At 42.8% G+C, this 26,538-nt stretch overlaps 1 protein-coding gene across 1 annotated transcript in view; it reads right to left on the bottom strand.

The window, feature by feature from the left end:
* ITGBL1 (integrin subunit beta like 1) overlaps window positions 1-26,538 on the bottom strand; it is a 231,755-nt gene that overhangs the window by 23,099 nt on the left and 182,118 nt on the right. The window contains exon 8 of the mRNA XM_042255042.2: window positions 14,102-14,218. Within this exon, the coding sequence (XP_042110976.1) occupies window positions 14,102-14,218 (117 nt within the window). The remainder of the gene's footprint in view (window positions 1-14,101; window positions 14,219-26,538) is intronic.

Genomic DNA, 26,538 nt, shown 5'->3' with positions numbered 1-26,538 from the left:
CCAAGACCCAACACAGTCAAAACTAGATAAATCAACATATAAAAAACGACTCCCTGTCCAATAATCCACTGATGTCTCTGCCACTGTCTCCAGGCTGGGCAACTACAAGGCCTGCAGGCCGGCAGGGTGCCTCCCAACACTGGTATATGTACAAGCTCAGGAAAGGGGTTTGCAGTTTTAAGATGTAATTCAGAGACAAGGAGACAATCACGAGGCCACTCAGATCGTCCAGCTAAGAAAGGCGTGGCCTGAGTCAGTGGTCTGGGCCTTCCTCAACATAAGTCCAGCAGTGCCTGGGGGGCGGAGGTGTCGCTGCAGTCATACTCTCAGGCTGCCTGATCATCTTCAAATTGCAGCTGCGAACCAAAGAATTCCTAGAAGAAATGTGAACTGATTGTGTAATTAAGAGGTGGCTCTTCATTATCCTTTCTTGTGTCTTAAATTGGACTCATGGGCTCATTCCAGGAGCTGAGAGGAAAAAGGAAAGCAGTAAGCAGTCCACTTCTTCTTCTCATCCTGGATATATGGAGTACCAGAGGGAGGTCTCCGGTTAAGCTTGAAAGTGAAAGTGTGAGTCGCTCAGTCGTGTCTGACTCTTTGCAACCCCATGGACAGTAGCCCACCAGCCTCCTCGGTCCGTGGCATTCTCCAGGCAAGAATACTGGAGTGGGTAGCCATTCCCTTCTCCAGGGGATCTTGCTGACCCAGGGATCGAACCCAGGGCTTCTGCATTACAGGCAGATTCTTTACTGTATGAGCCACCAGGAACAATTAAACATATAAGAGCCAACATATAGATACATTTTCTTTATGAAATGTTAAAGTCAAGTGTCACTAACACACAAATACATCTCAGGGACTATCACTCCAGCCAAAGCTTTTTTCTCGGTAGGGAGATCTGATTAAAAAAAAAAATTCATGCATGTGTAGATCACATAATATTTTTGTTATTAATAGAGAATTGGGAAGGTCCACGTGCAGTCTACGATCACTGAACACTGCTTGATGTTGTTCAGTCCCTAAGTCATGTGCAACTCTTTTGGGACTCCATGGACTATATAGCTCGCCAGGCTCCTCTGTCCATGGGATTTTCCAGGCAAGAACACTGGAGTGGGTTGCCATTTCCTTCTCCAGGGAATCTTCCTGACTCAGGGATCAAATCTGGCAGGGGGATTCTTTACCACTGAACCATCGCTTTGCTCACCAGTTTCAGCTGATTAAGTGAGGCATAGTCTTCCTACTGACTCTCTCTGTGCCAGTCACTCTCTTGACTCCCATTTTCAGGTTGCAATTTTGGTGTAATCAAAACTGAACTGCTTAAAATTATGCAATTGCTTACCTTCACCTTCAGGAATGCTTGCTAACTGATCCCAGCCTACCAGAATTGATTTAATCACTTTCAGCGTTATTGTTGGTACTTGTTGGTGCTTAGTCATTCAGTTGTGTCTGACTCTTTGTGACTCATTTGACCACAGCCTGCAAGGCTCCTCTGTCCATGGGATTTCCCAGGGAAGAACACTGGAGTGGGTTGCCATTTCCTTCTCCAGGGGATCTTCCCAACCCAGGGATCGAACCCACATTTCCCGTGTCTCCTGCATTGCAGGCAGATTCTTGCCCTGCTGGGCCATCGGGGAAGTCCTATTTTTGTTGGAAAGGTGGATGGACATCATTGCCTGTTAGTTCTCATGTGCCTGCTGACTAAGTAAGTTTACATTATTTGGGGTTTTACTTGTTTGCGGAAATGCTCAGGGAGTCCCAGCTTTGGAGTCAGGGATCCGAATTTTGATCTCCGGCCACATGTTAGATATGTGGGCTTCTTGTCAGGCCCTCCAAGTGCAAGGTCAGAGGTACTATGACTCAGGGTCTGGCAGTGAACCGAGAAAATTACCCAGATGAGCGATGTCAATTTTGCTTTTTGAAGCCGCACCCGAGGGATGATGCTAGTGAGCTTCACGCATGCCTCACAGTAGGATTTGTTTTCCATGGGCTGCCACGTGATGTTGTTCTTCAGTCGCTAAGGCACGTGTGACTCTTTGCGACCCTATGGACTGTAGCATGCCACGCTCCCCGTCCTTCAGTATCTCTTGGAATTTGTTTACACCCACGTCCACTGAGTGGGTGATGCCATCTAACCATCTCATCCTCTGTTGTCCCCTTCTCCTCCAGCCCTCAATCTTTCCCAGCAACAAGGTCTTTTCCAAAGAATCAGCTCTTCACATCAGGTGGCCCAAGTATTGGAACTTTAGCTTCAGCATCAGTCCTTCCAGTGGATATCCAGGGTTGATTTCCTTTAGGACTGGCCACAGGATGTGGAAACTGAATTCTTTGAACAAAGTAACTGCTACTCCTTTCTCAAGGCACAGAATTGCTGGTTTATATGACATCAACTTCCTAAACATTCTGTAGTTGGTGCTTCAAGAAATCTAAAACAGAGGTATTTGGGACTTCCTTGGTGGTCTAATGGCTAAGACTCTATACTCCCAATGCCCTCTGTGAGGAAAGCATTCTTTTTTTTCAATAAATGGAGACAACAATACAAAAAAACATAGTCTCCTCCACCCATCTGACTGCTCAAACCAGAAACTTGTGACTCACCCCACAAGACATCCTGCCCCTCACTCATGTCTTTCAATCATGAATATCCATAAACGGGAATTTTACTTCCAGGGTGGGATGGGGGGCACTCTTCTCAGGTTCAACTAAACATTTAGATCGACAAGTGACACTGGTCTCCTTGGAGGGATGTGGGACGGGACAGGAACCACATCCTGTCAGCTTTCCTCTCCATGGGTGTCCTTACAGCAGTTCATGAGGATAACAGCTTTATACCGCAGTCTGGGGATAACCTTTTCTCCAGGTAATGCAGTTCAGATACCTGGAGATGAACTCTGCATTGCACAGATGTTGAGGCTTCTCTGGCTTAGAAGTCTTATGCCCCATAGGAGCCCCAAATCTCTTCCAATGATTCCTTAAGCATAGCTTCCAGAAAATCCTCAAGAGATATGCCTATTGGCTGAGACAAGACATTCACGGAAAAGTATGGGCTTCCCATAAGACTTTCACAGTTCATTCTTAATCCCTCCCAATCTAGTTGAAAATTATCAGCCATAGGTCACATTGCCATGAGCCACGTGGCCTGGTTGGCATCCACCATACTCATCTGTTTCCGGGGAGCTGGAGGAGGGGTCTAACAGAGGGCTACGTCCCCTGCTGCAAGTCGAAGGATTTCGGGAGCCTGTCGTCATGTCTCTAGTATGTTATCCAATATATCACAGTTTTCCCATCCTTACTGTCCTCCGTCTAGCTAACCTACCTGCATCTCTCTCCAGTACGCATCTCCTAAAATCACATTTACCCAGCAACTCTACAAACACACACTCCTCCCAGCAATCCAGAGCTCGCCTAGCAGCCAGGGGTACTTTGGAAACAGAGTCATCTTGCTATTGTCTTGTTTAAACGCTTCTATGGTTTCTGATCAGTCTTTCAGTGAGAGTGAAAGTTGTTCAGTCGTGTCTGACTCTTTATGACCCCATGGACTATACAGTCCATGGAATTCTCCAGGCCAGAATACTGGACTGGGTAGCCTCTCCCTTCTCCAGGGGGGTCTTCCCAACCCAGGGATCACACCCAGGTCTCCCGCATTGCAGGCAGATTCTTTACCAGCTGAGCCACAGTAAAGGCTTTCAAATCAAGAACATGTTTACAAATCTATCATATTCTGTCCTCTTTGCTATCTTATCATCTATTACGCAGAGCTTCTCTTTGGTTCTCAAAAATCCCTTGACCATGTCATCCTCTCTTTCTGCCATACGCCTGAGCACACTTTGTTCTGTGACTCCTGGGTCAATCCACCTCCCCTCATCTGGCTAAATATTATGATCTAATTACCAAATGTGGTGGTCACAATGTTTAGCTGATTAATACATTTTAAGCACATATTAGTTCCCCTCCCTGGAGGCTCAGACTGTAAAGAATCTGCCTGCAATGCAGGAGACCTGAGTTAAATCTCTGGATCGGGAAGATCCCTGGAAAGGGAATGGCTACCCCCTCCAGTATTCTTGCCTAGAGAATTCCATGGACAGAGGAGGCTGGCAGGCTACAGTCCATGGGGTCGCAAAGAGTCAGACATGACTGAGCAACTAACAGGCACACACAAGCACATATTAGGCCTCGTATAGTTTTGACCAGATATGAAGGCATTCGCAAAGCTTCTCTACCCTCCAGTCTATGTCAAATCCCCTATCATGTATGTTTCCATTGAATTAGTGCTTCTCCTTTCAGATCATCCACCTCACTATCCTTTCTTTCTCAATGTTGCCCTTCAAGTGTGACCATCAACCTAATAGATTCATCATGAAATCTCCAGTGCTGGCTAACAGTGGAGGCTCAATCATATTTCCTGAATTAAACAAGAAATAAACGATTATGTCAGTTTTGACCATGCAGAATATGGAGGAATTTCCATATTGGAAATAAATAATTTGAATTTCAAGAGTATGAAGCCAGGAGGGAATGATGCTAAGAAATCATCTTGGGAGACACTGACCTTAAGAGAAAACAGGAAAAGCTGAGGTTATGCAAGAGCAGCAAACAGTCAGCAGAAAAGACATCCAAAGGCAATTTATAGGGAAATGCTAAGATTTATTGGCAGGCTCTGAGAGCTTCCCCCCGGTGGCTGATAAAGAATCTGCCTGCCAAGCAGGAGATGTGGGTTCGATCCCTGGGTTGGGAAGATCCCCTGGAGAAGGGAACGGCAACTCACCCCAGTATTCTCGCCTGGGAAATCCCATGGACACAGGAGCCTGGCGGGCTACCATCCATGGGGTCACAGAAGAATTGGACATTACTTAGCAACTGAACAAAAACAACTTCTTCCTTCTGCCTCTGAGAGATAAGATAAAGTGATTACGAGAGAAGAGAGAGAAGAAACGGGGTAAGGTGCTTCTGCGGCCCAGGGAGAAGAGCATGTCAAGAGGAACTGAAAGCAGAGTAACCACAACCCTATGCTAAAAAGTGGCCACGCAGAATGAGAACTGAATGGCACCTCAGATTTGGGCAACTGGGAACTATGAATAATCCCAGAGAGTCAGTTAGGCAGAATGGAGGGAGACAGAGCAAGTTTCCATGGGTTAAAGATTAAACCAAGATGGGACTTCCCTGGTGGTCCAGTGGTTAAGAATCCACCTTGCATGCAGGGGACATAGGTTCAATCCCTGGTCGGGGAACCAAGATCCCACATACCATGGAATAACCGAGCCTGAGGGCTACAGCTACTGAAGCCCATGCGCTCTGGAGAGCAGGCGCCAAACTAGGGGGCCTGTGTGCCTCCAGGAAAGATCCCACACATCACAACCCAGTCTGGCTGCAGCCAAATAAATAAATATACATTTAAAAAAGTAAACTAAGTGTTCTGCTTAAAAGTCTGCTTCAAACAAAAATGTTTTGAAAAAAAAAGACTGAACCAAGAGGAATGCAACCAGACAGGTCAGAGGTAAAGGTGTCTAGGAGAAATTACAGGCATGCTTGTGTTTGAGAGGCAGTGACGGTCATTACATGGAACAAGTATGTAATGAGTATTTGCTGACTTAATTATGTGCTATATACATGATGGGATAATATGAAATAAGATAATATTTTCTGTGATAATGGGTATTTTCAGGAATACAGAAACTGGCGATGCATGTGGTGGTTTGAACCTTAAGGGCCAGCGTCCTCTTATTTGTGTTACTTCTTCATGCTTGCAAACCCATGAGATGCTACCCCCTAGGTACCCTGCTGAGTAAGAGCCACTAAAAACACTCCTGAGATGCATGTGGCCACTTTGACTTCATAGCTCAATGTCAAGTGTGAGGATAAAGATGGCTTTATGCAAAGAAAAAAGCAGACAGTGATCATTCTGAATAAACTGTTATAAAATGGAATTAATAAGCAAACAAGAGTTCTGGTCCATGTCCCATAGTTTACTGTAACCCACAGCATGAACTCCAGCTGGACTGGTTCTGTCTTTCATCCTCTATATATGTATATAACACTAATAATGGGCTTCCCAGGTGGCGCTCATGGTAAAGTATCAGCCTGCCAATGCAGGAGACAGAAGAGATGTGGGTTCATCCCTGGGCTGGGAAGATCCCTGGAGAAGGGCACGGCAACCCACCCTAGTGCTCTTGCCTAGAGCATCTCATGGACAGAGGAGCCTGGTGGGCTTCAGTCCATAGGGTCACAAAGAGTCAGATGCGACTAAGGTGACTTAGTGCACACACACAACACTAATGACAATAATATTTATATCTACATATGACACATGTGCTGGATACAGCCCTGAGTACTTTATATGCATTAACTCATTCAATCTCACAATAACCCTATAGGAGACATATAATCAATCATCTTTTATAGGTGAGAGAAGTGGGATATGTAAATTGCCTCAGGATATATTGGGAATAAGTGGCTGGCCAAGGTTGGAACCAAGGGAGCCTCATGTTTGTGGACTTAACAGACATTATAATTTGCCATTTATATTTCTATATAGCAAATTACATTTACATAAATGTTTGTGAAGGGAACTTGTGGTCTCCTTATCAATGGGTCTAGCATGCCATATATTTTAATACTGGAATTACTGTATGTTCAAACTCGTTAATTAACAGCATGTCTCTTGTAATTTTCTTTCCAGAGAACAGCAGAGGAAAAAAAAATGAAATTCAAGGGACTTCCCTGGTGGTCCAGTGGTTAAGACTCCATGCTTCAAAGCAGGAGGACATGGGTTCGATCCCTGGTCAGGGAGCTAAGATTACCACATGCTGCCAGATGCAGCCAAATAAATAAATTAATTGAATTCAAGATTATAATAGTCAGTGTTACTCATTCAGTCGCATCTGACTTTTTGCAGTCCCATAGACTATAGGCTGCCAGGTTCCTCTGTCCATGGGATTCTCCAGGCAAGAACACTGGAGTGGGTTGCCATTTCCTTCTCCAGGGGATCTTCCTGACCCAGGGGTCGAACCCAGGTCTCCTGCACTGCAGGCAGATTCTTTACCATCTGAGCCACCAGGGAAGCCCAAAGCCTACAGCACTCGACATTCCCAGGCAGTCTTCCATCCAAGTCCTAGTCAGGCCGACCCTGCTTAGCTTCCAAGATCAGATGAGATCAGATGCGTTCAGGGTGGTATTGCCATTGCTGAGCTACCAGGGAACCCCTATAACAGTCAAGGCTCAAACAATTCCTTCCACAACTGTCTTAACGAAATCATAATTTGAGGCCAAGTGCAAAACTCATGTGGGAGGTGATGTTTCCAGTGAGAATATGAATTACACTTGATCCTCATTATTTGAAGATTCCATATTTGAGAACTTGCCTACTCCCTAAAATTTATTTGTATTCCTGAAATCAACACTCGAGAAGCTTTCCAGGGCATTTGAGAACACAGGGCAAATGGTGAAAAATGGAGGTGTGCAAGGTTCACACTTCCAGCGAAGGTCAAAGAAGGTCACGCTCTGCCTTCTTGGCTCAGTTCTTACACTGAAGACCAGTGTTCTTTTCCCAGTACCGGTGGTGCTGGACTCTTCGCATTTTTGCACCTTCCGTTGGTGATCTTGATGTTTTTGATGGCTCCCAAGTACAGTGCTGAAGTGCTAGCCAGTGTTCCTAAGTGCAAAAAGGCTGTGATGTGCGTTACGGAGAAACCTGTGAGCCAAATCATCTTTGTTCAGGCATGAGTTACAGGGCTGCTGGCCATGAGCTCAACGTCAGTGAATCAACTATATGTGACACGGTATGTCTTCACGTAGAAACACACATGAAACAAGGTGACGTACTGATCGGTTTTTGAAAATGCCAGGAGCAGAGGTGGGATCCTAGCTAGCCCCGTACTTCCCTCAAGAGTCAGTATTTGCCAACTCCCTGTTCATGGCACCTTTATAAGCCATGTGTGTGTTAGCTGCTCAGTCATTCTGATTCTTTGCAATCCCCTGGACTATAGCCCACCAGCCTCCTCTATCTATGGAATTCTCCGGGCAAGCATACTGCAGTGGGTTGCCATTCCCTTCTCTAGGGAATCTTCACGACCCAGGGATCGAACCCGGGTCTCCTTCATTGCAGGCAGATCCTTTACCATCTGAGCCACTAAGGAAGCCCCTTTATAGACCATAGCCACCAGGAATACCAAGACTGGACTTACCTTGTTGAGGAACACTTTCTGAGCGTCAGTGTGGATTGGAAATGATGTGTGGCATTTCTAGCGAGAAGTCACTATGGATACCCATGAGCTGACCACTGATGCGGACGTCTCCCCCTCTCCTGGAACTAACCTCCTCCAAGCAGTAGGATTGAGCCACCATCATAGTAAAGATTCACAAGTGAATGAAAAGGAAAGCAAATCTGTACACACGTTGGAATGTGTACAGATGTGTGCACAGGCTCCAGTGCAAAACCTGTGCCAGAATGTAAGGATTCCTGCTGTCACCTGGGGTTCAGAGCTCAGAGAAAGCAGGAGAAGGTAAGTGAAATTGATCGTTGTTATCCACAGACACCTTTTAAATTAATGGTATCATCCTAACCCCAAATCTCTCAAGGACATTATTCGAATATCAAAGTGAAATTTAAGAACAACCACATGGGGACTTCCCTGGGAGTCCAGTGGTCAAGAATCCAGCTTCCAATGTGGGGGACGTGGGTTCGATCCCTGGTCCGGGAACTAATATCTCACATATCATGAGGCAACTAAGCCTGCAGGTCACAACTACGGAGCCTGGATACTCTGGAGCCCACGTGCTATAAATAGAAAGCCCATGTGCCACAGCTAAGACCTGATATAGCCAAATAAATGAATATTTTTTAACAACAACATAAAATATTTTCAAGGGAAATTTCCAAGGTGTGTTTCCTTTACATACTTGAAAAGTGTTCTGAGATCCTTTGGTCAATAAAACATGAAATTAAATGCACAAGTGATTTTGTAGAGCCGGTTGCTACCGTTTAAGAAAAAGCACTGATAGAATCCATCCAGTTATACAGGTCAAAGATGCTATGCTGATCTGATTCGTGCGTGTCAGGTGCTAGCAGACACACCCAGTGGTATAGAATCCGCCTGCCAATGTAGGAGATGTAAGGGACTGAGGTTCGATCCCTGAGTTGGGAAGATCCCCTGGAGGAGGAAATGGCAACCCACTCCGGTACTTTTGCCTGAAAACTCCCATGGACGGAGGAGCCTGGTGGGCTACAGGCCATGGGGTCACAAAAGAGTCGGAGACGACTGAGCGAGTATACACGGGTCAGGGCACACAGAGGCAGCAGCAGCGTTTTCTCCAACCTTGAAACACATTCGTCCTCGGTAATTAGGTTCCAATATTGTCTATATTGGGGAAGATCGACCACCTAGGAATTAATCTCTAAATATGAGAGGAAGGATCTTGAAAATCGTAGCCAAGGCTCTACCAGGAGAATAAGGATTATTAACAGATCAACACGTCTCCAGCTACTGCCTAATCTGCTGTGCTTCATCCTGCATCCAACCAGATAGAGGCAGAGTGGATGAACAGCAACATGCAGACAAGGCCAAAGAACGAGAATCTGCACTTCCAGAAAGGACAGGCCACCTGGCAGGAGAGTCGGGGCCCTTCTGCGGCGGTGTCCCAGCAGCGCCATCCTTCCCGTTACGATGACTTTCACTCAGCACCCCTTGAGGTTCTCTGCCCAGAGGTTTACTCCAGCCACAGAAGCCGGCTCTGAGCAGGTACCTGTGGGACAGGCTGGATGTGGCCTGGGAATTAACGCCTCCTAGAAGCCATCCTCAACCCATGACTGATGATAGAAGAATTGTGTGCTTTACTCGGAGAAGTGAAAAGCAAAGGAGAAAAGGAAAGATGTAAGCATCTGAATGCAGAATTCCAAAGAACAGCAAGAAGAGATAAGAAAGCCTTCTTCAGTGATCAATGCAAAGAAATAGAGGAAAAGAACAGAATGGGAAAGACTAGAGATCTCTTCAAGAAAATCAGAGATACCAAGGGAACATTTCATGCAAAGATGGGCTCGATAAAGGACAGAAATGGTACGGACCTAACAGAAGCAGAAGATATTAAGAAGAGGTGGCAAGAATACACAGAAGAACTGTACAAAAAATATCTTCACGACCCGGATAATCACGATGGTGTGATCACTCATCTAGAGCCAGACATTCTGGACTGTGAAGTCAAGTGGGCCTTAGAAAGCATCACTACGAACAAAGCTAGTGGAGGTGATGGAATTCCAGCTGAGCTATTTCAAATCCTGAAAAATGATGCTGTGAAAGTGCTGTACTCAATATGCCAGCAAATTTGGAAAACTCAGCAGTGTCCACAGGACTGGAAAAGGTCAGCTTTCATTCCAATCCCAAAGAAAGGCAATGCCAAATAATGCTCAAAATACTGCACAATTGCACTCATCTCACATGCTAGTAAAATAATGCTCAAAATTCTCCAAGCCAGTCTTTAGCAATACGTGAACCGTGAACTTCCTGATGTTCAAGCTGGTTTTAGGAAAGGCAGAGGAATCAGAGATCAAATTGCCAACATCTGCTGGATCATGGAAAAAGTAAGAGAGTTCCAGAAAAACATCTATTTCTGCTTTCTTGACTATGTCAAAGCCTTTGACTGTGTGGATCACAAGAAACTGTGGAAAATTCTTCAAGAGATGGGAATACCAGACCACCTGACCTGCCTCTTGAGAAATCTGTATGGAGGTCAGGAAGCAACAGTTAGAACTGGACATGGAACAACAGACTGGTTCCAAATCAGAAAAGGAATACGTCAAGGCTGTATACTGTCACCCTGCTTATTTAACTTCTATGCAGAGTACATCATGAGAAATGCTGGGCTGGAAGAAGCACAAGCTGGAATCAAGATTGCCAGGAGAAATATCAATAACCTCAGACATGCAGATGACACCACCCTTATGGCAGAAAATGAAGAGGAACTAAAAACCCTCTTGATGAAAGTGAAAGAGGAGAGTGAAAAAGTTGGCTTAAAGCTCAACATTCAGAAAACGAAGATCATGGCATCTGGTCCCATCACTTCATGGCAAATAGACGGGGAAACAGTGGAAACAGTGTTAGCCTTTATTTTGGGGGGCTCCAAAATCACTGCAGATGGTGACTGCAGCCATGAAATTAAAAGACGCTTACTCCTTGGAAGGAAAGTTATGACCAACCTAGATAGCATATTGAAAAGCAGAGACATTACTTTGCTGACTAAGGTCCATCTAGTCAAGGCTATGGTTTTTCCAGTAGTCATGTATGGATGTGAGAGTTGGACCGTGAAGAAGGCTGAGCGCCAAAGAATTGATGCTTTTGAACTGTGGTGTTGGAGAAGACTCTTGAGAGTCACTTGGACTGCAAGGAGATCCAACCAGTCCATTCTGAAGGAGATCAGCCCTGGGATTTCTTTGGAAGGAATGATGCTAAAGCTGAAACTCCAGTACTTTGGCCACCTCATGCAAAGAGTTGACTCATTGGAAAAGACTCTGATGTTGGGAGGGATTGGGGGCAGGAGGAGAAGGGTACGACAGAGGATGAGATGGCTGGATGGCATCACTGACTTGATGGACGTGAGTGTGAGTGAACTCCAGGAGTTGGTGATGGACAGGGAGGCCTGGCGTGCTGCGATTCATGGGGTCACAAAGAGTCGGACACAACTGAGCGACTGAACTGAACTGAACTAGGGTTTCCTCCTGTGGACTGGGATGAAGCTCCATTGACCGCAGCAGTAATCGGGTTGATAGCACGGTCTTCATTGGCTGCCCCTTCTCCACTGTCACGTCTTCCCACTTTCCTACCAGTAACTCATTCTTTTCTCCAATAAACTCTCTTGCTCACACGTGCTCAGGCATGTCTAACTCTTGTGACCCCATGCACTGCAGCCTGCCAGGCTCCTCTGTCCCTTGGATTTTCCTAGCAAGAATACTGGAGCAGGTTGCTATTTCTTCCTCCAGGGGATCTTCCCAACCCAGTGATCGAACCCATATCTCCTGTGCCTCCTGCATTGGCAGGCAGATTCTTTACCATTCAGCCATCTGGGAATCCCTTTCCAATAAATGACTTACATCCAAATTTTAATCTCAGATTCTGACTTCTCATACATTTTTTACAAAAATTCTAGTCTCTAGGGCAATTACATTCCTGATTGTATAGCATCAACTAATTGATGTTTAGTTTGTACATTTACTGGTTTGGCTAATGGGAGTCAGTAGCCCCCACCCCTCCCCTAGGGCACAGACAACTCTGGGTAGATGGACAAAGTGGAGGCCTGGAGAATCAAAAAGTAAAAAAAAAAAACTATCACTGTGAGATGTTTTCTCATTTACCTAGTAAACATTTGATCTCATCTAACAAGAAGATATATAGGTTCATTTTATCTTGATTTCCTCCCCAAAGCTGGAGACAAAGAGAGATTCACTGGGGGGAGGGGGATTCATTATTTTATGGGTATGCACATACAACAGGTCTGTACTATGTCAGGTACTTAATGACAACAATAAAAGGGACTATATTCTGTTTAGATATTTCTGATGACTACTAGAAGTAAAGGGAAAATCTAAACTAAAAGTAATATTGACATAAAGTACAAACAGTTGTATGTCACTCTGGGGAAAACTGTGGTTTAGCAAGAGATCTGTGAACTAAACTCCACACTCCTGCCGTGGGTCTGGCACTTTGCAGAGATGGGACATTAACGCCTCAAACCTCACTCACTTTTCCATTTGTGAGACTAGAGTAGGAGGAACAGTCTCTGAGGATGGCTGTCATGGGAACCGGGAGAGAGAAAACACGCGGCCCAACAGTTATTAAAAAGGGCCTTTTCCCTTGGCTCACAGAAAAATGAAAGAGGAAAATACTTTTGGTGAAATTCCAAGTGTTTTATAGTTGGTTAGAGAGAGAGTTGCTAGACAGCCATAAGTGGTGGTCAGAGAGACGACAGAGATGGATGGTCAGCTCTCTTCACTTATATGTGCCTTTGGGGGCTTTCCCCCCAATAACAATACCCAATTCATTATGGTAATTATCTTAAAGAGATTGAGTTATATTCTGTTTGTGTGATTCCATGTCCAGTTCACCTCGATTGTCCTAGAAACCTGGGAGGGGCCATATTCAGCATGCACCTTCTACAATACGGATCTTTGCAAGACTGAAATGGAACCAAGGTGACCCTCATCCCCTCCCCTGGATGAAGCTCAGATGGACACTGGCAACATTCTATCCCCGCGACTCTCCTTTTTGCAGTATTACCTTCGTTATGACACTCTCTCTGCCTCATTCTTCCTTTATGTTGCTTATCCTAGTGGCTCAGATGGTAAGAAATCTGCCTGCAACGCGGGAGACGTGGGTTTGATCCCTGGGTCAGAATATCTCCTGGAAAAGGGAATGGCAACCCACCGCAGTATTCTTGCCTGGAGAATCCCATGAACAGAGGAGTCCATGGGGTTGCAAAGAGCTGGACATGACTGAGCAACTAAGAGTAACAAGCTTGTGTCTGGGTCTCAGATTCGCTATGAAAACAGAGTGTGTATCTCTTGTTACTGTGTAATTAACTTGGAGTGTATCTTACTGTTTTTTATTCTTTTTTCAAGTCTCAGGTGATACTTCCTGGATCAATTTTTATCAGTAGAGTAATACAAACTGGAAACTGTTTGGTTGAAGCAAACCCTTTCCCTGTCTTCAGAGAATCTGGTTTAGCGTCCGTCTTCTTTTACTGATAGGATGCTGGGTCTTTCCACATACATATACATGGACTAAATTCAGAGTACAAGGTCATTACCAACCCAATTGTATATGACTAAATGTACAGGTCTAATTGTATATGTATATGCTAATTGTGGGGAAGGAAATGGCAACCCACTCTAGTATTCTTGCCTGGAGAATCCCATGGACGGAGGAGCCTGATGGGCTATAGTCCATGGGGTTGCAAGAGTCGGACACGACGTAGCAACTAAACCACCACCATCACCACTACCATATGCTAATTGTATATGGCTTTTTGTATATCTTCTTTTTAACAGATTTTTTAAAAAAGAAGTAGAATAAGAAAAGCAGAGAACGCAGGTTGCAGGCAGAGAGCTATGAGAACTGCTCACCTCCACAGACCACGCCGTCCAAATCTTCACAGCGCCGATCGTCACATTCACACGTCTTGCCGTACACCCTGCTGTCTCCCGGCGGGTAGCAAGTGCACTTGCCACATTCACACTTACCTGCAAAACACACAGGGAAAACACGCCCATTAGGAGACTCACGGAATCAGGAAGACTTTTCAGGAAAACCAGCATCTCATTAGACCCAGACCTCCTGGATCAGTTATCTAGTCTGTGTCTGCTAACAATTCAGCAAATACCTTCTCCTACATCCCTAAGGTCAAGCGGAAGGTCAAGCATAAATGCCAAGGAGGTCGAGCTGGAGCTGAAGGGACAACTCCTGGCTCATAGGTGATTGCTGGTTTCTCCTTTTCATGTTCTGTTTTATTCATTTTTGAAGATTCATTCAATGATGAAACTCCCTGGATGTTTCATACTCCACTATGAGGAGACCATTTAACATGACTGAATCAATTTTATTTATTCTGACACAATTTGAACTAATACGGTCATTTAAAAATATTTTTAATTTGGGTCTGTCTGCCACATAAGAAAAAAAAATCTCATGGGTACATTTCAGCCTGATGTTTTAGTGGTGATTCGGTGTCAGTTTTTGAGTTTACAGAATTCATCTGAACATGGGATGTGGGTCAGAGTTCATGTCCTAAATATCCTTATTAACCTTGACTTAAAGTTTAAAATAGAAACTTGTTTTGGAATTGAGTTTGGTTCCCAGTTTGGGAATTTCTTAATTATTTTCCTTATGACTTTTGTCATTATTTCCTGAGCTGTAACTATGCCTCAAACCCTATAATTTCTTCCATTCCATCCTTTTGTATTCATGATACCGCACACGCACTAACATTATCACTATCATTTTACTAAACAGGAGATGGAGACATATTGAGGCCAAGTAACTTTCTCTGCTGAACCAGCTCTCAAGGGATAGATTCCAAATTTATATCTATTCTCATCATGCTTAAAGTTTGTGCATCTAAACATTTGGCCATATTGTATCTTAATATATCATAACGGAGCTCCAGGAGGCTGTATGAGAAAGCACAGTGCTTTTTTTTCTGAGGAATTGGGACTGGTTTGCCAGAAATTCAGCCGAGTGACTACTCCAAGACATCTGTTAACTCCCTGTCATTATCCCAACCATCATAATTACACACCCACTGAAATGATCATAAGATACTTCAGGGCTGACCCTGCCATGTTGTTAGTCATTCTGTTACTGCTTTTGTATCATGCTAAAGAAATTCTGAGCTGGGATACGATAGGAAAAAGAAAAATTAGTATTTAGAATCATATCACTTCAGAGCTGTAATTAAAGATAATCTAACGCAGTGATTCATAATCTTTTCTGGCAGAAGTGGCAGGGTCATGGTCCCTTTAAGAATCTGATGAAAGATACAGCAATAGATAGTGTTGTTCTGGCTGCCCTTCAACCCATCTTTCTACTTGGAGGCAGAGCTGAGTTCAGCAGGAGACAAGGCCCTCCCCCTCCCGCAATGATATCCCCTCTTCCAGGGAACTGGCGGACCGAGCAGGGACACCCCAGATGCCCTTGGCCAGGGCTCGGATTCTCGAGGGTGAGAGCAAGGCACGGGGACTGCGGCAGAGTGGCAAGTGTAACAGCACAGCGGTGAGCCGCCAGGGGCAGGGAGGCGGACGCTCCAAAGCGACGGCTGGCACTGCCTTGCTTCCCTGGCTTGTTGTGTGAACGAACTGTCCAAGCTTGCACTCTGAGCCTAAGCCCTTGGAGTAAAACATTTTTTCATCTCAGTGAATGAAGTTGGTGACCGTTATCAGCAATCAAGAACTCTAACTGGTAGACCCGGGATCTGTCCCTGGAAAAATATAGACTAGCATGCATTCATTTTTTTGTAAAATGTCATGAGGATCCATGAGTGTCTACAATTTATTTAAGAGATGAGGAAACTCAAGTACACTGAGGCTAAATGACTTGCCGAAGGTTAGCAAAGTAGACATTGGCCATGTAGCCATGCTGGTGTGAGAACCCAGATTTTCTGAGCTGTGCATAATATTGCCTGCTGTGCCTGAACACACTGGCCCTCTCATGGGTAGATGTGTGAATAATATCTATGATCCAGACTGGGGACAGAGGCAAACTGCACACAGCAGCAGTATGGTTGACTAGTCCATGGTGGACAGACATGGGAAACACCAATCACACCATTCCTGAGACATAATCCACTCCCGGTTACCAGGGCAACCTCAGTTCTTAAGTTTGAGGGTACATATGTTTATGGCGACCATTTAATTAACATTTTGAGGCATATAATAAGTTTCCTGACTATGTATTATTGGTTTCTTTGACAAGCATGAACTAACTACTGGCATATGTGTTTATTTTATTTTTCACTTGAGGAAGAATTAATTAATTTACTCAATATCTATTACTTAGTCATAGTTCAAAAGATTAAACACAAATAGCTATCAGATCCAGACTCATTAATAAAATTATGGTATATAAACAAAACAGAATATTATAGCATGTGAGGTTTTAAAAACTTTTTTTGGATGCTCCTCACAGCATGTGGGATTTTAGTTCCCCAACCAGGGACTGAACCTGGGCCCTTGGCAGTGAGAGCTCAGAGTCCTAACCGTGGAACCATCAGGGAACTCCCCATAGAGGTTTAAATTTCTGCATTTCACTGGCCGTATATTCTACAACTTTCTCTGTAAAATTCAACCTAGTGTTCAATAGCCTATTTAAATCTAATCTCTCCATAAACCCTCCCTCGACCTGCCTGATTAGTTTAGTCACCTGTCAGAATGCAGTCTTCTCTCTAATCCCACAGTACTTAGTTCACACCATTTGTAGATCAGTGAATGCAAACTTTTTATTAAACACACGCCTGAACCCTACTATAAGTAGTGATCTCTTTGTTTCAGGCTGTGGGTGGGTTTACGCAGTGACAGACTTTATTTTCTTGGGCTCCAAAATCACTGCAGATGGTGACTGCAGCCATGAAATTAGAAGGTGCCTGCTTCTTGGAAGAAAAGCTATAACCAATCTAGACAGCATATTAAAAAGCAGAGACATCACTTTGCTGAATAAGGTCTGCATAGTCAAAGCTACGGTTTTTCCAGGAGTCATGTACAGACATTGGAGCTGGACCATAAAGAAGGCTGAAAGCTGAAGAATTGATGCTTCAAATTGTGGTGCTGGAGAAGACTCTTGAGAGTCCCTCGGACAGCAAGAAGATCAAAGCAGTCAATCCTAAAGGAAATCAACTCTGACTATTGGAAGGACTGATGCTGAAGGTGAAACTCCAGTACTCTGGCCACTTGATGCGAAGAGCAGACTCCTTGGAAAAGACCCTGATGCTGGGAAAGATTGAAGGTAGAAGGAGAAGGGGACGACAAAAATGATATAGTTGGGTGGCATCACTCACTCCATGAGGTCGAAAAGAGTCAGACACGACTAAGCAACTGAACTGAACTGTAGGTGGGATCTGTAACTGTATAATATCTGTGATAGATATTATCATTTACATATTAATAATTCAAAAACATGTTGAGAAGCTGTAATTTCAATAACTCACATAAAATCCATTTCTTTCTATTTCTCAAAAAAAAAATTAACTATATTTTCTGATCCAGAATGAGATTATTTAAGAAGAGCAACATATCATCAAAGGCACCTGCCAGCCTGGTAACAGCAGTTACACTCTCTACAACCTCATTTTCTTCTACGTTTGAAAACCGCAAAAACCACACTTGCATCCAGGCTCAACAGTGGGAGAGCAATTAGGGGCTCACATAAAACAGAAAAGAGATTAGCATTTCGCTAACACAGTCGTCCTTCGCCTAAAATAATAGGTTTACCATAGCAACCTGCTTGCACCAGGAAAAGCTCTTGCCAAATGCATCTGAAGTTCCCTTGAAATTTCCACAAGGAGGAATTAAACACTTGAGAACTATAATATTCTGTACCATTTCATCCAAGCACAAATATTTTGTGTGTGAGAATAAAGTCATCTTCCATCAGACAAATTTAAAGGGAAGAGGCATCTTCACCTATTGCTTCAAAGTGAGCAGCAAGATGTCTTATAATTCAAGCCATTCTGACGCTACTTCAATTAGTCAAGGAAGAGATGCTGGCGACTTTTTAAAGACGAGGATACATGTCAAGCCTTCCATTCATGTTTTCTTAGTATACAAGGATTGAAGTAATCAATCACAGACCTTTGTGCAGAAGGTAAAGAATCTGCTTGCCAATGCAGGAGACTCAAGAGTTGAGGGTTCGATCCCTGGGTCGGGAAGATCACATGGAGGAGAAAATGGCAAGCTGCTCCGGTATTCTTGTCCGGGAAGTTCCATGGACAAAGGAGTCTGGTGGGCTACCGTCCATGGGGGTCTCAAAGAGTTGGACACAACTTAGTGACTGAGCATGCATGCAAGGCATTTAAACAAATGATGCACTGATATCATTTTCTGTTGTCTGTCTAGAGTGTCTAAAATTGAAATTGCAATATGGGAGCAGCAAAGATCACTTTTCTGTAAAGCTTTCCCAAGGTCTTGTGGCGAATATCACAGAGGAAGTCTTTTAGACCTTGAAGTAAGATGATCTCATTATTTCACCCTTAAGATTAGTTTCTATAACAACTAAAATTACTCAATTCACTCATTTCTAACAAAAATTTTATAAATTAGGTAGCCACATCACACTCATTTACCACTATAACTCAGAAACTAAACAATAATTCCAAGGTTAAAACAACAACAACAACGGAGAATGAATGGGTTTGGAAATGTGGAGCTTAAGTAATCAATGTGGTCAATCCCGAATGAGGCAATATAAAGGAGAAAAGGAATCTTCTTCCTAGCTGGTAAATCTATTGGCCAGACAGTGGGTGGCACCTTGCTTCACAAAGTTGGGGATTCTGCAAACAAAAATCAGCCATAAAAAGAAAGAAAAACTCACTCAGTTATAGTGAGGTTGGATGAACCTAGAGTCTGTCATACGTAGAGAAGTAAATTAGAAAGGGAAAAACAAATATCACATATTAACACATATATATGGGATCTAGAAAAATGGTGCTGATGAACCCATTTGCAGGACAGGGATAGTGACACAGATGTACAGAATAGACTTGTGGACTCAAGGTAGGGAAGGAGAGGGTGGGACGAATTGAGAGAGTAGCGCTGACGTTCACACACCACCATGCGTAAAACAGTTGGCTAGTGGGAAGCTGCTGTGTAACGCAGGGAGCTCAGCCTGGTGCTCTGTGATGACCTGGGGAGGTGGAGGGATGGGATGGTGGGTGGGAGGTTCAAGAGGGAGGGGATATATGTATACTTATAGCTGATTCATGTTGTCCTGTAGCAGAAACCAACGCAACATTGTAAAGCAATCATCCTCCAATTAAAAATGATAAACAATCCTATTACATCCAGACATATACTTGTTCGGTACTGAATTAATGACTCCATTCTAGGTCATAAGCACAAGCAATTGTAATTCACCATGAAATACTCTGTGCAATAAATGTCAAAGGATAGACAAAGGCAACAAATGCTATTTACCAGTGAAAGAGCTGATGCAATCAGAGAAACATTTCTATAGAAAGTTTGTTGAAGATAAACTATATTTGGGCAAAAAGGGAAAAGGTGGAATCAAGCCCTCATCACTTTCAAATTCGTGCTTGGTTTTGTCACTTTAAAAAATTCAACGGTGTGAGTGAATATATCACTTCCTTAATAGTTCAAGAGTGCTAATTAAATTGATTTGAAACAAGTGTGGACTCTCTTTCCATACCAGAGATAATTAGAAACTTTATTTTACAAATTGAATAATGAAATCCATCTAACAATAAACAATACGTTTCTATCAATGAGCTAATATTTTACAATGAAGAAAAAATAAACTATAAAGCAATATTTTCTAACTTATTTTTTATTATTCTTTATTTCTGAATCTGCCAATATTAATTTCTCCAAATGATAAACATTAGAAAGAACATTGAGTATATATTTAAGAGTATCCATATATGAGGATATATGTGTATATGTACATTTAAATGTGAAGCTATTGTTAACGCCATGTGAGCAACTTATCCTCAAACTGTTCTTGCAAAAAAAAAAGAAAGACACTTTGTACGATTCTTAAGTCTTCTAACATCAAAAGTATTTCAAAATAAAAATATTTTAAATTTAAAAAATAGACAAGTAAAATCCTAAACATAATTTATCTATATAACTAAATGTTTCATAAAAAAAATAAAGCCCTATCAATAATTATGTGTACTTTTAGCCATACATTTTACAATCACTTTTGGAAAACATACTTTAGCATCATATTCAGGTCCTAATTCATTTTTTCTCAATAAAGCAGTGTCAAATATATGCAGAGCCTGGGAATTACACAGCCAAAAATGTCAGAAACTCAATAACCTTAAAATTTAAGGATATAGCAAACTTGCTTTAACTTTGCCATTTTACAGCACAGTTGACATAATCAGAATTAATGGGTAAGAGTTACAGGGAAACAGTTTAATAGACTGTAATAAATAGTATTACACATATCAGAGTCGTTCACTCTGATGGAACGTACTGCCATGGTAAGGAGTAAGCTTTCATCACTAAAGGAACTGAAGTCAATAAGGCAGTCTCAGATAAGAGTTAAGAATTTGTGCTCTGGGTTCAGAAAGACCTAAGGTAGAATTTAATATCTATCACTTACACGCTCTATAATCTTAGGAAATAAATAAACCTTTTCATTTAAAATTTACTAAATTGGGAATGCCTACTTAATTAGGCAATCCATTGGAGGAGGAAATGGCAACCCACTCCAGCATTCTTGCCTGAAAAATCCCATGGAAGAAGAAGCCTGACGGGCTACTGCGTCCATGAGGTCACAAAGAATCAGAACACAACTCAGCAGCTGGGCATGAGTGCACTTAATATGTAACTTTAAAGGGACAAAAACAGAAATATATATATTTTTAAATATTGCCTTTTGGATTTTCTAAGCACGACTGTGATATTTGCTTGTGGCACAGTGTTTAAACTTTTGAAAAAAAAAAAAAAGTATAGCCTATAGAGTAAAAGGGCTCCACAATTAGAATCACAGAATTATCAATCTGGGCTTCCTTGGCGACTCAGTGGTAAAGAATCTGCCTGCAATGCAGGAGACAAGGGTTTGATCCCTGGGTCGAGAAGATCCCTTGGAGAAGGAAATGGCCACCCACTTAGTATTCTTGCCTGGGATATCCCTGTGGACAGAGAACCATTGTGGGCCTTAGTCCATGGGGTCCCAAAGAGTCAGACAAGACTTGGTCACTAAACAACAGCAATTATTGATATAATTTTATATAATGGAAAGTAATATGTTTTCACAGCTAATCCATTTTTCTGTTATATGAATGTCCACTTCCTTTTTTATTTTTACCAACAGCATAGTTCAGATAACTTATGGTTTCTAGACTAAATATGCTACTTCTTTAAAAGGTATTTCATTCTGATGTTATTTTTCAACAAACTCCTATGACACCTGAAAGTCCTATTTCTGTTTTGTCTCTAGCCCCAGAAACAATTTTTAACTAACAAGAAGTCAATATACGAGATTAAGCCAAAGCCTCCTAAGGCAGCCTGGACTTCAGTGGCCAAGATTCTAGAGAAAATGGAACCATAGGGTAGTGAGTTCTCCCTAATACACAAATAATCCCCTTCATACATTTGTCAAGCCTGAACTTTTTAGGGCAAGAGGATAAAGCATTAAGCAGGAAGCAACATCTAAAAGATGAATAAACTAGATGGAGATTTGGCTTTTTCATCTGGCTGGCAAGATAGTACTTGGAACTCAAGGACCTTTGAGAAGGAGGGCATTGATGAACAGAACATAAACATTACAGGTTTTCACTTTAGAAGTCATGCTAATGCCTGATTGGGTGAAGTTATCTGCCTTTGTACATATGTCTGCCAGACAAAAAGTAAATTATCTCTTCAAGGAAGATGACATCATTCACAAAATTCTACCCATTTTATTAAACGATATTTATACTCAATGTAAAAAAGAACAGGTGTTTCAAGAGACAGGACAGAATGACTATTTCAATACAATGAAATACTTAAGAGCAGAGAGCATCGAGATTTCCACGGCTAATCTTGTTCAGTCGCCAAGTCGCTCTCGACCCCATGGACTACAGCACGCCAGGCCTCCCTGTCCCGCACCGTCTCCTGGAGTTCAAGTTTACTGTGTAAAAAGGCAAATGACTAATCTTACCTACCTAGAAAAACTGAACAAGGACCGAACAGATGAGGCATCCCCTGTTCCTTGGACACTACCTGATAAGAGCAAACATTTCATAAGAATATTGACTTTGATAAGAATATTAAATATTCTTTGATAAGATAAAGAATATTCTTTGATAAGAATATTAAAACTAGCATAGAGATGGAGGAGGTGAGGTGAGGTGAAGTCGCTCAGTCGTGTCCAACTGTTTGCGACCCCATGGACTGTAACCTACTAGGCTTCTCCGTCCATGGGATTCTCCAAGCAAGAATACTGGAGTGGATTGCCATTATAGAGATGGAGGAAGAAAGAGAAATATGCTTCTTAATAAGGGGAAGAGAAAAAGAAGGATGATGTTGCAAGAGAAAGAACTCTTAAACACATGTGATTAGCTGCTTGTACTGGTAATGGAAAAACTGTCAGAAAATAAACATATCTGAAATGCAAGCCCTTCATGCAAGCCTTTGTATCTCCCTGACTACAGGAAAATATCCCCTGGAGAAGGGAATGACTACCCACTCCAGTATTCTTGCTTAGAGAATTCCATGGACAGAGGAACCTGGCAGGCTACAGTCCATGGAGTTGCAATGAGTTGGACAAGACTGAGTGACTTACACTTTCATTCATAGGTTAAATAGTCATTTGTTTGGAATAAAACCTAATTTTACTCTGGGTCCCTTCATACTATGAGTTAAACTGTGCTTATGTGTCTCTTACTCAAGTCTTGGATAAAATCAAAGTGAATACAAAATCATGAAAAACAAATAACATATAATTGTTAATTGTCAAAAACATTTGTGCCACTGTTTGAAAAGCAATGTATTCTTTGAAGGAACAGGAAATTGCAATATCAGTTCTTCAGGGAAATGACTTCTGCTCTCACCTAATCTAGCCAAAGAGGAAGGCTAGTCAATCAGTCTTAGCGATAATAGTCAACATCGCTGCTGCAAAAGCTATTCAGCCAATGAAATTAGTAATAAAAGAAAACAAAGAAAGGATAAGAGATTAGATGCTTGAAACACTGATAAAGTTTGCATCACACAAAAAGCAGTATCAGGAATCCTGGTTAATTAGGACCTCCCTGGTGGCTCAGACGGTAAAGCGTCTTGCTTACAATGCGGGAGACCTGGCTTTGATCCCTGGGTCGGGAAGATCCTCTGGAGAAGGAAATGGCAACCCACTCCAGTACTCTTGCCTGGAAAATCCCATGGACAGGGGAGCATGGTGGGCTACAGTCCACGGGGTCGCAAAGAGTCAGACACGACTGAGCGACTTCACTTTCACTTTTCACTTTTGAGACATCTTTGGCTTAAATACATCTGATTGCCTGAGAGTCCAAAGGATTGACTGCTTTCCCATGAAAGTGAAAGTGAAGTCGCTCAGTCGTGTCCAACTCTTTGGGACCCAGTGGACCGTAGCCCACCAGTCTCCTCTGTCCATGGGATTTTTCAGGCAATAGTACTGGAGTGGGTTGCCATTTCCTTCTCCAGAGGATCCTCCCAACCCAGGGATCAAACCCAGGTCTCCCGAATTGTAAGCAAGATACATTACCAAAATGATAATTGCTTTATGGAAAGTATAATTAATAAACATTCTAAATGTATTCTCTTCCAAATATAAGTCTCTTGTTTATCCCCTACTTTTTTTTTTTTTTTTTGGTGTGGAGATGTGATTTTAAATCAGTTCTTATTAATTTTCACTTTTTGAAGTAGTGTTACAAAAGATATATTACAATGAAGTACATAGTATGTGGGCGTTAGCTTCTGGTAATAAAAAGAATAGAAATATCCTGGACTTACAGTGTTTATTCCATGGCTGTGCTTATGGGAAGTCATGTAATTCTTCAAGAAACTCAAAACGAAAACTGTGAGCTGGAATAAGAGCAATTAGCATCAGCTCATATGAAAGAGGTCCTGAGAATCAAAGCCCACCGCAGCACTTCAAGCAACAAAAGCAGAGAAGGTGAGTCTGGGATTCCTTGAGTAAACAGGAAAGAAAGCTAAAGAGATCCAAGATCAGTCATGTCCTTGGGAGAATCTAACACAAAACCTTGATGAAACAAGTATCCTGAAATTAGCCTTCAAAATGTTCCAGAGCTTAGAATAAACCATGTATAAGGCTTCCCTGTTGACTCAATCTGCCTGCAATGAGGGAGACCCAGGTTCGATCCCTTGGTCAGGAAGATGCCCTGGAGGAGTGCAGGGCAACCCACTCCAGTATTCTTAGCTGGAAAATCCCACGGATGGAGGAGTTCAGTGGGCTACAATCTATGGGGTCACAGAAAGTCGGACATGACTGAGCAGTTAACACACACACACAAGCTCCCAACTGAAGACCAACAAATTTATGCATAAACCACCATGAGTGACAGTCAGTAAAGAGAGTATTATTTTTTACTGGATATGACTGAGCAACTAAGCACACATGGAATGGATACTGTCTAAATACCTGTCTTGCCATCTGTTTTTTTTTTTTAAATATATTTGCTACAGACTGGTTCCAAATAGGAAAAGGAGTACATCAAGGCTGTATATTGTCACCCTGTTTATTTAACTTCTATGCAGAGTACGTCATGAGAAACGCTGGGCTGGAGGGAAGCACAAGCTGGAATCAAGATTGTCGGCAGAAATATCAATAACCTCAGATATGCAGATGACACCACCCTTATGGCAGAAAGTGAAGAAGAACTAGAGCCTCTTGATGAAAGTGAAAGAGGAGAGTAAAAAAGTTGGCTTAAAGCTCAACATTCAGAAAACAAAGATCATGGCATCTGGTCCCATCACTTCACAAATAGATGGGGAAACAGTGGAAAGAGTGGCTGACTTTATTTTGGGGGGCTCCAAAATCACTGCAGATGGTGAATGTAGCCATGAAATTAAAAGACGCTTACTCCTTGGAAGGAAAGTTATGACCAACCTAGATAGCATATTGAAAAGCAGAGACATTACTTTGCCAACAAAGGTCCGTCTAGTCAAGGCTATGGTTTTTCCTGTGGTCATGTATGGATGTGAGAGCTGGACTGTGAAGAAAGCTGAGCACCAAAGAATGGATGCTTTTGAACTGTGGTGTTGGAGAAGACTCTTTAGAGTCCCTTGGACTGCAAGGAGATTCAACCAGTCCATCTTAAAGGAGACCAGTCTTGAGTGTTCATTGGAAGGACTGATTTTGAAGCTGAAACTCCAATACTTTGGCCAGCCTGATGCGAACAGCTGACTCATTTGAAAAGACCCTGATGCTGGGAAAGATTGAGGGCAGGAGGAGAAGGGGATGGCAGAGGATGAGATGGTTAGATGGCATTACCGACTCAATGGACATGGCTTTGGGTGGACTCCCGGAGTTGGTGATGGACAGGGAGGCCTGGCGTGCTGCGGTTCATGGGGTTGTAAAGAGTCAGACATGACTGAGCGACTGAACTGAACGATATGTTACCTGATAATACCAATAACCGGGTCATTTACACATCTGTTTCTATAGTTTGTTGTGGTCTTCTTGGTCCTATTTGTTATTTCTCTGACTGTCAGAAATCGTGTATGGAAAGAGTATAGGGTCTCTGGATTACAGTCCCTTAACCATAAATAATTCACTTTTTTTTCTTTTGCTGCACAGCACGTGGGATCTAAGTTCCCGGACCAGGGATTGAACCCCTGCCCTGTGCACTGGGAGCAGGGTCTTCACCACTGGACCACCAGGGAAGTCCTGGACTTATAAGCAGAGAGAGCAGTGACTCTCATCCTGGGGAAATTGTGCTCCCCAGGGGCATTTGGTAATGTCTGGAGATATTTTTGAGTGTAATGATGGGTTGGAGGCTTCCCTGGTATCTAGTAACAAACAGAAACTGCTGAACACCCGGCAAAGCACAGGACAGCCCCACAACAAAGAATAGCTAGCTGAAAATATTAATTGTGCTGCTATTGAGAAACTCTAAGACACGTGAGGGAAGATCAACTTAATTCAAATAAAGAAAAGCTCACCTGAGGCTGAGGTGCATTTATTCCTTGTTTTCCTCTCCTTCTCAAGAGGTCCAAATACAGAGGCCTCTGCACTCATACACACACACACACACACACACACACACACGTGCACGTATACATGCTCACATGAAAATTAGCTCATCAAATCTACACTTCCTCCTTTAAGACTGATCCCTGTCACGTCCTCTAAGAAGTGGTCTGCC

Source organism: Ovis aries, chromosome 10, assembly GCF_016772045.2.
Source record: "Ovis aries strain OAR_USU_Benz2616 breed Rambouillet chromosome 10, ARS-UI_Ramb_v3.0, whole genome shotgun sequence".
NCBI classification, from domain to species: domain Eukaryota; kingdom Metazoa; phylum Chordata; class Mammalia; order Artiodactyla; family Bovidae; genus Ovis; species Ovis aries.
This window is presented reverse-complemented; position numbering and strand designations above follow the sequence as displayed.